The 13665-nt window shown below is 34.0% G+C and overlaps 1 protein-coding gene across 1 annotated transcript; it reads right to left on the bottom strand.

Annotated features, from left to right (window-relative positions):
- Positions 1-11474: 11474 nt before the first annotated feature.
- On the bottom strand, positions 11475-13299 carry LOC106475996 (EF-hand domain-containing protein D2 homolog; the record flags this gene model as incomplete). Its single annotated transcript, XM_013936670.2, has 2 exons — positions 11475-12112; positions 13117-13299. Coding segments are annotated over 2 exons (327 nt in total), but the record flags the coding sequence as incomplete, so codon positions are not given.
- Between the last annotated feature and the right edge of the window lie 366 nt (positions 13300-13665).

Below are 13665 nucleotides of genomic sequence, written 5' to 3'. Positions count from 1 at the left end.
TTTACATTGTGTTATAACTCTGTAAACTGTATTACCATATTACATGTGTTTATAACTCTGTAAACTGTATTACCATATTTACATTGTGTTTATAACTCTGTAAACTGTATTACCTTATCTACACTGTGTTTATAACTCTGTAAACCGTATTACCATATTTACGTTGTGTTTATAACTCTGTGAACTGTATTACTTTATCTACATTGTGTTTATAACTCTGTAAACTGTATTACCATGTTTACGTTGTGTTTATAACTCTGTAAACTGTATTATCATATTTACATTGTGTTTATAACTCTGTAAACTGTATTACCATATTTACATTGTATGTACCGATATTACCTTGTGTGCAGTTTTCCAGTGACATTATTAATGTCCTTAGCTCACCATGTTGCAGGATTGGGTAATGGGGAGGTTGATATTCACCACTGGCTAGTGGACTTCTGAATAGTCCTTAATAAGTATTTCTTATATAGAAAAAAAAAAAATATTTTGTCATAAACAAAAAAATAAAAAAATTTAAAGGGACAACAACATTTAAACACTAGTGTCTCCAACTGGCCTGTCTAACCATCTAGAAAGTTATATTCATATACACAAGAAGGCCCTGACGAGTAACAAAACTACAGGACATTGAAACTCTAGCTTTGTAATGGATAGACAGGTACACATTGAAATTAGCTATGTAATGGATAGACAGGTACACATTGAAATTAGCTATGTAATGGATAGACAAGTACACTTTGAAAATCTAGCTATGTAATGGATAGACAGGTACACATTGAAACTATCTATGTAATGGATAGACAAGTACACATTGAAACTCTAGCTATGTAATGGATAAACAGGTACACTTTGAAACTATCTATGTAATGGATAGACAAGTACACATTGAAACTCTAGCTATGTAATGGATAAACAGGTACACATTGAAACTCTAGCTATATAATGGATAGACAAGTACACATTGAAACTCTAGCTATATAATGGATAGACAAGTACATTTTGGAAATAGCTATGTAATGGATAGACAGGTATACATTGATACTAGCTATGTAATGGATAAACAAGTACACTTTGAAACTATCTATGTAATGGATAGATAGGTGCACATTGAAACTCTAGCTATGTAATGAATAAACAGGTACATTTGAAATTCTAGCTATGTAATGGATAGACAAGTACACATTGAAATTCTAGCTATGTAATGGATAGACAGGTACACTTTAAACTCTAGCTATGTAATGGGTGGACAGGTACACTTTGAAACTCTAGCTATGTAGTGGGTGGACAGGTACACTTTGAAACTCTAGCTATGTAGTGGGTGGACAGGTACACTTTGAAACTCTAGCTATGTAGTGGGTGGACAGGTACACTTTGAAACTCTAACTATGTAGTGGATGGACAGGTACACATTCAGACTCTAGTTGTGTAATGGGTGGGCAGGTACACTTTGAAACTCTAGCTGTGTAATGGGTGGACAAATACACATTGAAACTCTAGCTGTATAATGGGTGGACAGGTACACTTTGAAACACTAGCTATGTAGTGGGTGGACAAGTACACTTTGAAACTCTAGCTATATAGTGAGTGGACAAGTACATGTTGAAACTCTAGCTATGTAATGTGTATTGTAAATAAAACGTCTCGGCAAGGATAGGTGGTGAAATAGTGTATACAAACACATGCGAACGTACTTTTGAGTTTGGTTCTAAGACAAGGAATTCGAGAGAATCATTTTGGGTCTCTTATAATTCATCCACTAAGCAAATACCGCGTGAGTTATTTTCTGTGAAAAGCAGTTGCAATTAAGCCTAACATGACTCGCAAGAATAACTGAGAGGCTGTCATTGCAATACTGTTACAAAATAGAATCGGTCTAGCACCTGGTGGTTTTAATAGTAACTAAGACGGGAAGTGCTGGTACAAACGCGGTACACCAGACAAAAAACAGAATGAACCACTCTCAAGTGAAACGAGCTCCTTGATTGGTGGCAATGATTGCGAGGATGTGCGCAGCTGAAATTATTATTGCAAGCTTGCGCATAAAATCAGTTTAGATTTCACCGTCAGAACGTTTTATTATTATATTAAAGAAACAGGAGAATATACATAATGTTGAATTACCGTGAGTTTGAATAATAAATACATAATTATTGGACGTTATTGTATTGAAGATTTTTATATATTCTGATGACGACTAAATGTATACTCTTTAGTGACGTAAAAATGACGTATTTCAAACAAAGGAGATGTCTTGCAGTTACTTAAAAACGTAAAAATATAAGTAATTGAAAATTTGTAAATGAACGTTGGTGTTTGTTTTTTCAGTGGGATAGAAATAGATAACACAAACAAGTTGTGTTGTTTGATTGATAAACAATGATCATATTATTGGTGAATCGGTCAAGATATCGTTAGGATGGTAGATTAGCTCGTTAGAGGTGGACGGACGGACAGATAATTAGAAAGTGAGCTCCAAGTGTCAAAGGGCTTGGTCAATTGTTAAGGTTCATAGGTCGCTCTCCATTGCTGCAAAGGGTTTGGTCAATTGTTAAGGTTCATATTTCGCTCTCCATTGCTGCAAAGGGCTTGGTCAATTGTTAAGGTTCATAGGTCGCTCTCCATTGCTGCAAAGGGTTTGGTCAATTGTTAAGGTTCATAGGTCGCTCTCCATTGCTGCAAAGGGTTTGGTCAATTGTTAAGGTTCATATTTCGCTCTCCATTGCTGCAAAGGGCTTGGTCAATTGTTAAGGTTCATAGGTCGCTCTCCATTGCTACAAAAATGCGCCTCAAACTTTTAGGTCGTGGATGCGTTATAAGATTGTCAGCTAAATCCCACTATTTGATAAGAGTAGTCCAAGAGTTGGCGGTTAGTGCTGTTGATTAGCGGTAATGCGCAGATCTTTATGTAGTTTTGTTCGACGAATATAAAGACGGTGTTGTTTGAAAGATCTGACGTAACACTTGATAAATCTTTGTCTTCAAATGTAGCTTTATAAAAAACGTATTTTGTCCTGAGCCTTCCTTTAACATTCAGTACGGTAAAAACAGTACTCTTCATCATAAGGAGGCTGAGTAGAACGTGACGCCACGTGGCTATTGTTAAAGAGAATACCGAGGATAACAATGACATTCAAAACCTGAATAATATTTAACAGTTGATTATCATAACCGGATCTGTTGTTAATCACAATATTTTGATTATCATCTCCATTGTTTTCGAGTTAGCGTCAGTATGGTGGGTCAAGGTTCGTTATATTTTTCTTACCTTATTATTTACCGCCTTTTCTTAAAGTGTTTTTCCCTAATCGTTCATTATTGTCACTTCAATTGTTTAGACAACAACGTTTTCCAACTGACCTTTACATCACACAAGGTTCAGCGCCACCTACCGGATATTCTTGCGAGTAAAGGTTCCTCCCTTCCTTCCTCATTATTGTCATGTCAGAAATGCGACTGATATCAAACCTCAAGGCTATATTAAATTTTCCTTAATAATGTCGATAAGATTCTACAATTCGTGTTTTTAAATTTGATAGATTCACCCCACTCGGCCAAATGCACACGAACAAACGAATCTCATGCTAGTAATATTGATAATGCAAACAATTTAATATTACACAATGCTTGAACATTTTTTAGGAACCCGAGGAACCTGGAGGATGAACGTGCTAGGAACGTAAATCCGAAGGTTCGCGAAACGGGGCCGGATGTGTGGTATAAAAGTGATGGCTAAATTATACTATCCGGTCAAACAAGCGTAGTCCAATAGTTATCGGTGGGTGCTGTTGATTAGCTGCCTCCACTCTAGTTTATCAGCGCAAAAAGTAGGGACGATTAGCGCAGATAACACTTGTGTAGTTGTGCGCAAGTGTTGGAAATAAAGAAACATACCCTTCCTTCTATTTGTTACTAGCTAAAAAACGAGTTGTCCGCCGGTGGGGCAGCGGTAAGTTTACGGACATACAACGCTAAAATACGGTGTTTGATTCCCCCACGGTGTACACAACAAATAGTCTAACATGGTACGGGGAAGACCCCTGAGAGTGACATAGGGTGGGTCAGATCCAAACGCTGATTACCTGCGCCATTCCCCGAGAGGAGGGGGAACCTGAGAGTACAAACCAGGTTTGATGACATCGACTCAGCGGTTTGCCGTTATAAGTGGACACGCAGATTTCTCTAACAGTTTAAGATAAATGGTTAAAATCGGCTCAACGCTACGCCGTTTATAAGTGGACACACAGGTTTCTTAAATAATGATTTTAAGATAAATGCTACGGTGACACAAAATTGAACAAAATGGTGAAAATTTGTTTCTTTTTTGTTATGCGCAAAGCTAAATAATGGGACATCTGCGCCGTATATACCGTAGGGTTTCGAACCACGGATTGTAGCGTTATAAGTCTTCAAGCTTAGAGCTGAACAACCAGGAAACGTAGTCTTAACTCTCAACAAATAGCAAGATCTTCAGTTTTCCGAAAAAAACAGCAACACAATGATTCAAACGTTGCACATCTAACGTAAAAACTACAAAAAGAACGGCGTAAATAATGTTGACCTATTTACGTAACACACACCCAAACTCACTGTTTTATTAAAAGGCCTCTTTGAGTTACGTAGGTTACAAAAAATACCAACAGGTAGCGCTAGCAATGCTTCAAAGGGAAGTAAATTAAGCTTGACGTTTTAAGAGATTTGGAGAATAAACTTAATTCTGCCAGCAAGGAACTAGTGAAAACAATATTAGTTTATTGAATAACATTTTACAGAAAGGCTAACAAAAAGAACAGTTATGGTTATTCAGACCCGACATTAAAACTGTAGAACTGCTCCTAATTCTATTATTTTCGTTTAAAATTTCGTTACAACTAGCTTTCTACAAAAATGCTTGAAATTATCTTAATAGTTTAACGTTAGAAGATTTCATTTAACTCTGAACACTTGTCATGATAACGACTAAATCCAAGTCATTTTAATTAGTTTACGTTCATGAATTAACCCTAACAAACAAATGTTGTTTGGACCACTTTTTGGATTAATTTCTTCATGGTAAGTTCCATTTGATTCTACAATTAAGATATTAACAACAACCGTATTTTACAGCTTGATCATTCAACCTCAGTATTTCCTCTAAAACATGCCGACAGAGGGCGAGTGGAGCGATTTGCAACAGTCAAATTTTTCTAGTCCGTTCAAATTTTTAAAATAAAGTTTTATTCACACCAGAGATTTCAGCAACTTGATCAGTGGTCAGTCTTACACGTTTTGGATAACACGCGCGCTCTCGGCTAACACTCCCTAACCTTTATATCACGCGCACCCAGTGGTACTGTGTTAGAACGTGACTGATAATATAAAGTAGCACAAGCCCTGCACCCTTTTTTGTTGTTGAATATCATTTCATGCCTCCCACTCTGCCCCAAACACTGGTTTTTCTTCTTCGTCTGTGTTCAGGAAATTTGCATCTCATATATACTTTAGGTTAGTCAAACTGAAAGCTACACCCCCAGCAACAGTAGACTATTTAATTAAAAGTCGGCAAGTTTAAAGATAATTAAAAGTGTCAGCCAGCGATAGCCTAGAATAGTACAATTCAGACGAGGCCCGTTAAAAACAGGTGCAAATTGAGGCCAAACCTTTGATAACTCAGTTCCAAGACGTTCTAACTGTATTTTGTTAAACGTTTTACCAAACTAAGGCACAGTGTCAACCGACTTCAGAAAATCTCAAAACTTCAATGAGTCCTTGCTAATATGCGCACACTCGGCTAACACTTCATAACCTTTAGTGGGGCACTCACACACAATGCACCCCTCGTACACTTCATAACTTTTGAAGTGTACGAGGGGTACATTGTGTGTGAGTGCCCCACTAAAGGTTATGAAGTGTACGAGAGGTACATTGTGTGTGAGTGCCCCACTGTAACTTTTAGTGGGACACTCACACACAATATAGCCCTCGTACACTTCATAACCTTTAGTGGGGCACTCACACACAATGTACCCCCGTAAGAAGTATTAAAATTATTTTACAAATTAAACACTCAACACATAAAGAATTCATTGATTATAACCCATGCAAAATAACTTGGACACTTGTCATGATAACGATTATAATCTCACCCTCCATGCCTAATAACTTAACTTGGACACTTGTTATGATAACGATTATAATCTCACCCTCCGAACCTAATAATTTAACTTGGACACTTGTCATGATAACGATTATAATCTCACCCTCCATACTTAATACCTTAACTTGGACACTTGTCATGATAACGATTATAATCTCACCCTACACAATGGGCTGTCTGTGCTGTGCCCGCCACGGTAATCGAAGCCCAGTTTTTAGATTCATTTTGTTTAACGAACTTTAAAGATTTAAAACAACAATTAATATATATCAAAATAACGTAAAACAACTCTACTAGATTAGCTATACCGTTGACCTAAAGCAGCTTGTCCACTGTGAATTGATATAAAGATTAAAAATACAGATAGACAAATAATTGTCAGGCCTACTAAGAACGACTTATGTATTGGGAAAACGGATATTTGTCGGTCTATTGTGAATTAATATAAAGATTAGAAATACAGATAGACAAATAATTGTTAGGCCTACTAAGAACGACTTATGTATTGGGAAAACGGATATTTGTCGGTCCACTGTGTATTGATATAAAGATTAAAAATACAAATAGACAAATAATTGTCAGGCCTACTAAGAACGACTTATGTATTGGGAAAACGGATATTTGTCGGTCCACTGTGTATTAATATAAAGATTAGAAACAGATAGACAAATAATTGTTAGGCCTACTAAGAACGACTTATGTATTGAGAAAACGGATATTTGTCAGTCCACTGTGAATTGATATAAAGATTAAAAATACAGATAGACAAATAATTGTTAGGCCTACTAAGAACGACTTATGTATTGAGAAAACGGATATTTGTCAGTCCACTGTGGAATTGATATAAAGATTAAAAATACAGATAGACAAATAATTGTTAGGCCTATTAAGAACGACTTATGTATTGGGAAAACTGATATTTGTCGGTCTATTGTGAATTAATATAAAGATTAGAAATACAGATAGACAAAAATTGTTAGGCCTATTAAGAACGAATTATGTATTGGGAAAACGGATATTTGTCAGTCCACTGTGAATTGATATAAAGATTAGAAATACAGATAGACAAATAATTGTTAGGCCTATTAAGAATGACTTATGTATTGGGAAAACGGATATTTCTCAGTCCACTGTGAATTAATATAAAGATTAGAAACACAGATAGACAAATAATTGTTAGGCCTACTAAGAACGAGTTATGTATGTACTGTTAGAATTTAACAAAAACGTTCTAAATCATAATTTTCACTTAATGCTATAACAACAAAATGTCGTTTTATGTTAATAAAAATGCACGTACAATAAGCGTATTTGAAGACGTTTTTATTTGAGTTTCGAATAGATTTCCTGTATAATTTTTTTTCAATTTTTCTTTACAAATTAAATGTTTTGTTGAGTTCTGAGAATTTAAGTGCAAAAGCCTGGGTGATTAATTCACACATTCGAAGGAAGGGTGTGTGTTATAAATCGTTCTGCTGTCAACAACTTAACAAGTGAATAAACGGGGATGACTAAATAAAAATGTATTAGCAGACTGGAGGATTGTGAAACCATGTTCACAAAAAAAACGAATGATACACTCCAGAAAAAAATCGATTTTATTTAAATCCAACATTTCGACTTACGCCTTCCTCAAGGGTCACATTCAAATACAAACTGATGACTGAAAAAACACGTGACCTTTGAAGTAATCACGGTATCACCGTTGCTGTGATGGACTTTAGTTTTAAAATAACATTTAGAAAGGTTTTCTCAGAGATTTTATGTGTTTAGATACGAATGCTAATTGAGTGAAATAACACTCTAGAACTCTGCATCCTGTCAAACTTCAACACTTTCTGCTAATAATTACTATTTTGACTCTTGGTATTTGTATTTAGATTGTCATAATGTTTGGCTAATTTAAGACATTCGATTGTTGAAATTGGGTCATGCTCGCCAACAAGGGACTGTTTAAATAATAAAACGTTTCTGGTGGAAATTAATATCAACTTTATATCTTGAATTATACGCTTGAATTCGAAATATAATTGGAAGGAATAATGTCCTTTGAATTTTTGGAGGACAGATAATTTTTCGTAAAATGATCTATTTAGGCTATATGCGGGAAACTGGTTAACAGTTTTGGAATCTTCCATTAATGATTTATAGGTATCGTATATGGTTTTGTTGAACTAAAGCGGTCACTGATTACTGGTTGAACCATCGTCAAAGTGGCTCACTGTTTTCGTGCCATTAATATCTACTACTGTTATTAGCAAATATTTTTGGTTCTTTAAAAACAATGATTACGACTAGGTGTTGACCAGAGGGCGTTGTGATTTATCACCAAACATACCAATATTGTTAAAAGCACTTTCGTGTTACCCATTGTTAGATAAGCATAAATCGATTCCAACCAAACATAGGGGTTGACAGAGGAAAGAGAGGGGATGATCTTAAAAGGTGATTTAGTTTTACAAAAAGAAAAAAATATTTAAATTCCATAAAAATCATATGTCCCTGTTTGTAAAAGATGACAGTTCGATAGAGTATTAAGTAAAGCAATTTAATTTGAACTTTTAACAACAGCTAAGCAGCGGTAATAGCAGGATTAATATTGGCCAAATTAGTAATATGTTGAAACTCGTTTTATTATCGAAAGTAAGTTGTGTATTAGGAAGGTAAACTCGATTAACTTACTCTAGAGAAGTTTCAACTTTTTTACATGTACAGGGTGACCCAGAAATCTGGACCCATAGGGGAAAATGTATTCTTAATTAATTTATTATTCAAGTTACATGCTATTAACAACCATACACATATCAATTATTTGTATACTGTGACATCATGATATTTTATTTTCTAAAATATGTACAATATGTATAACGTTAATTAAGAATATAGTGTCCCAACGGCTCCAGACTTCTTGAATACCCTATAGAACAGATTCAATCGCCTCCACACCAGTCAGTTGAAAATCGAAACCGTAAACAAGGATGACATGACTATTTCTTAAGTCTAACATTCATCAAATAATGGAAGAACGACAGTCTTACTTATTATACAAAGTAGCTAACAAGAGTCACTCAATCAAGCAGAAACTTCAAACAGGATTTGACAATTGTAGCTTTCCTGAGATGCTCTCGCCATCTTACGGTCTAAAGTGTAAGCATCTCACCTCAGAAAAGTATTGTTGAATGCTATTTGCAATTGTCACAAGTCTGTCCTTCATCGAGATAGCTACTATTTTTTTTTCTGTGAGTATGACTGAGAAAATAGAGTTCATATAAATGTTGTTTGTTAATTATTCATATCAAGCTTTTTATTACATTTATTTTATGGATAACTTTTTTGTATATGTAAATAAAAACAAAATCAATCCCTAAACTTGTGTACTAGGTAACAAATACTGTATTCTACCTATAGTTGCCGATAAAACCCATAACCAAGACTGACATCTCAAACTTAATTTTGTATAAAGACTTCTGTTATTATTTTTGCAGCTGGATTTCTAAACTAATTATTTACCTTTAATTCTTAATATTTAATTTTTAGACTAGATTATTTTCAGTAGATTTGTTATCTATACTTGTAGGTTTATTAATTTACTTTTGAGATTAATTGACCTCGGAATATTTCAATATTAAAACTAAAGCGACATCTTACGGGCAATGCAACATATCGGTACTTTAAATTAATTGGTATAATAGAAATGACATAATTGCTGAAATGAAAGCTACCAATGTAGTTAGCGCCATCTCGTGGAAACTATTGTGATTTATAATTATAACTTCAAATTTTGATATGTTCGTGTTTCTCCCGTTTTAATACTTTTGCATACATTACGTTAAATCCAAATTAACATATTTGAAGCTGAAAACAAGGTTAAGTTTACTTAGTTTGATTTTTATTTAAATATTTTTATCGTTTACAATCTTTTTTACGTCAACTATATTTAAAAGTAGTAAAGCCTACGTGTTTATTTAAAGACAGCAATTGCAAGTGTAATAACAATTGGGAAAATTTCGTATAATTAAGATTTCCGGAATTTGGATGACACAGGAATTGCAATAGTTGTCACTAGATGGCGCACAAGTCGGCATAAGTTTGTGCTGGAAATAACTTATTATCCGTACGTTTTCTGTAATACATGTAAGTCGCAAATTAATTTTTTTCTCTCTGTATCGTTTTATTACGAAAAATTATGGAAATTGATATATATATATATACATTTGTTACACCTTGTTTATAAAATACGAGTTTCAAAAGTGTGTTGATTATACGATGCTGAAAATGTTCGCCCAAATTAACTTTGAATGTTTAGCAACGGTACAAAAGGTATCACAGCGTACCAGTCAGCACTCGTATTGTACGTCAAATTATGTGACCTACTCTTGTACCAGATGGACCTGCTGAAAAAGAAGTCAACAATATGTAAAGCAAATAAGGTAAAGATTTAAAGTTTGGCATTTTATCAACATGTCTTTGATAAGTCATTTTTGAGCGCATTATAGAATACGTTAGTTGTGAGAGAATGACGTGTTTTGTTTTAAACTTTACTTGTAGAGAATAAGGTGTTTTGCTTTAAACTTTACTTGTGATAGAATAAGGTGTTTTGTTTTAAACTTTAGTTGTAGAGAATAAGGTGTTTTGTTTTAAACTTTAGTTGTAGAGAATAAGGTGTTTTGTTTTAAACTTTACTTGTGAGAGAATAATGTGTTTTATTTTAAACTTAACTTGAAGAGAATAAGGTGTTTTGTTTTAAAACTTTACTTGTGAGAGAATAAGGTGTTTTGTTTTAAACTTTAGTTGTAGAGAATAAGGTGTTTTGTTTTAAACTTTACTTGTAGGGAATAAGGTGTTTTATTTTAAACTTAACTTGAAGAGAATAAGGTGTTTTGTTTAAACTTTAGTTGCAGAGAATAACGTGTTTTGTTTTAAACTTTACTTGTAGGGAATAAGGTGTTTTGTTTTAAACTTTGCCTGTGAGAGAATAAGGTGTTTTGTTTTAAACTTTACTTGTAGAGAATAAGGTGTTTTGTTTTAAACTTTACCTGTGAGAGAATAAGGTGTTTTGCTTTGTAAAATAATTGTATGGTGTTCATGTGCATATTTTTTATGTTAAAACATGAATAGCAAAGTTTGTAGATGCTTTAGTATGAGTAATACTCGAGTAACGCTATTTCGGCTTTCATTTTCTGAACACTTTGATTTTCGATGACGATTCCAAAATCTTTACCTGTGAATTCGACACTATTCAACCCTCAACCCCTCCTTCACTAAACAGCGAGTTTCTTTGTAACAATATTAAAATGTGTAAAATGATAATCATTTAACACATGAGAGTAGAGCATAAAATCAAGTATCTCTGTATTTTTATTCTCTCTTTCGAGACACAGACATACACACACAACATCGTAAAAAAAGGCGCACACGTTTTTGTACAATACAATTCTGTAAGGACGAATATAAAATATTTACTAAAACATATTCCACAAATAATACAGGTTTGAAATAATATAGTTACATGAAAATATATAAAACTGACCATACGTAATGTTTAATTATTATAGAATAAATATTTTCTTTCATAAGCCTTAAAATTGATAAAAGGCAATAAATTTATAAACTCAACCTATTTTTACAATGTTTCGTTCCGTACACGCTGTTGAAAACACAATTATTAAACAACATTCCACTGATTCCTCTAGAAAAATTCAAAACTTTTTACGAAGTAATTATTCGTGAGGTTTATATCTTATAAATCGTTGTGACATTTTTGTATATATATATACACATTGTTGCATAAGTGTTGTTAGTATGCTAATTGTTCCCTAGATGGAAGCACTATCTCGTGCAGTGACTAAAGAAGTTGGCTTTTTCTTGAAAGGCTGCTTTACGCTGTTTTCGTTCTTCTTCCTCTCGTCGTCGTTCTTCTTGTTCGGAGCGAATTTCTTCTTCAAATTTATTGTAGCGCTTTTGTTCCTCGATCTTGTCAGGGAGTTAACATGTGTTAAACAACAGTTAATTTCTACTTTATCATTAGGCAAGGTTTAGACAGTTTTGTTTTTTAAATGTAACATTTTCGGTACAAATACAAATATGTATATATAGAGAGAAATAAATTTATTCGATTAAGAGAAAAAGTCAAACTAAACAACAATGAATTTTAATTATTCTCTTTTTTATACGTTAGTAATATAATTACTGAACTGCATACGTTTAATTTTTTCATTTTTACACATTGACTTTTTACCACAGTTTTCTTTCCATTTTTACACATTGACTTTTTACCACAGTTTTCTTTACATTTTTACACATTGACTTTTTACCACAGTTTTCTTTTCATTTTTACACATTGACATTTTTACCACAGTTTTCTTTACATTTTTACACATTGACTTTTTTACCACAGTTTTCTTTACATTTTTACACATTGACTTTTTTACCACAGTTTTCTTTACATTTTTACACATTGACTTTTTACCACAGTTTTCATTTTCAAAACCTACAAATTTTTGAGTATATAATCATTATGTACCAAGAGCATATAATCATTATGTACCAAGAGCATATAATCATTATGTACCAAGAGCATATAATCATTATGTACCAAGAGCATATAATCATTATGTACCAAGAGCATATAATCATTATGTACCAAAAGTATATAATCATTATGTACCAAAAGTACATAATCATTATGTACCAAAAATTTCACATTAAACGTTAATAAGCGCCTACACTCAGTCCAGTGCGTGGAATCGAATCCCGGATTTAAGCGTTATAAGTTACCGCTGACTCACGGTAATAAATATATCAGTACGTAGGGTAACAATGGAAACTGCTATACGAAAATCCTATATTTAAGCTTTATAACATAAAAAAAACTTGAGTATAATTAAATTTCTAGATAATTCCGTTAATTTTAATCATATTCTCACAAATAAGAAATCCTCTTTCATTTAAGAATCTGATACTTGTGTGTAACTTACTTTCGCTTCAAAGAAGGTTTTAGCTCCTCCAACGCCAGCCTGCTCTACGTCAATCTCCGCTAATCTGGCCAACTGGTCCAGACCACTGTCTGCACTGAGGTCTCCAGCCTTGGCCTTGCGAAAAATCAGAAGAAACTGGAACAAGACACCAACAACGGTTACAATGTGTCTGTAAAACAAAATCTAGCAACCAAAAACCTAAATTATCACCACCTTTAACAGGTGGTTTAAATGTTCACGTGTTCCGTTTTTTTACAAGACCAATAACTGGAGACTGGTATTGGTGGCTAAGGCACGCTATTACATCAACTACAATACAACAAATTAATGAAACTTTAGGTTGGAGCCAAACCAAACAGCTCATTGGCTCCTGGTCTGGCCAGGTGGTTAGAGCGCTCGACTAGCAATCTGCGGGCCGCAGGTTCGGATCCCTGTCCCACGAAACATGATCGACCTTTCAGCCGTGGAGGCGTTATAATGTCACGGTGAATCCCACTATTCGTTGGTAAAGAGTTAGCCCAAGAGTTGGCGGTGGGTGATGATGACTAG

This window comes from Limulus polyphemus, unplaced genomic scaffold (assembly GCF_000517525.1).
Source record: "Limulus polyphemus unplaced genomic scaffold, Limulus_polyphemus-2.1.2 Scaffold9601, whole genome shotgun sequence".
Classification (NCBI taxonomy): domain Eukaryota; kingdom Metazoa; phylum Arthropoda; class Merostomata; order Xiphosura; family Limulidae; genus Limulus; species Limulus polyphemus.
This window is presented reverse-complemented; position numbering and strand designations above follow the sequence as displayed.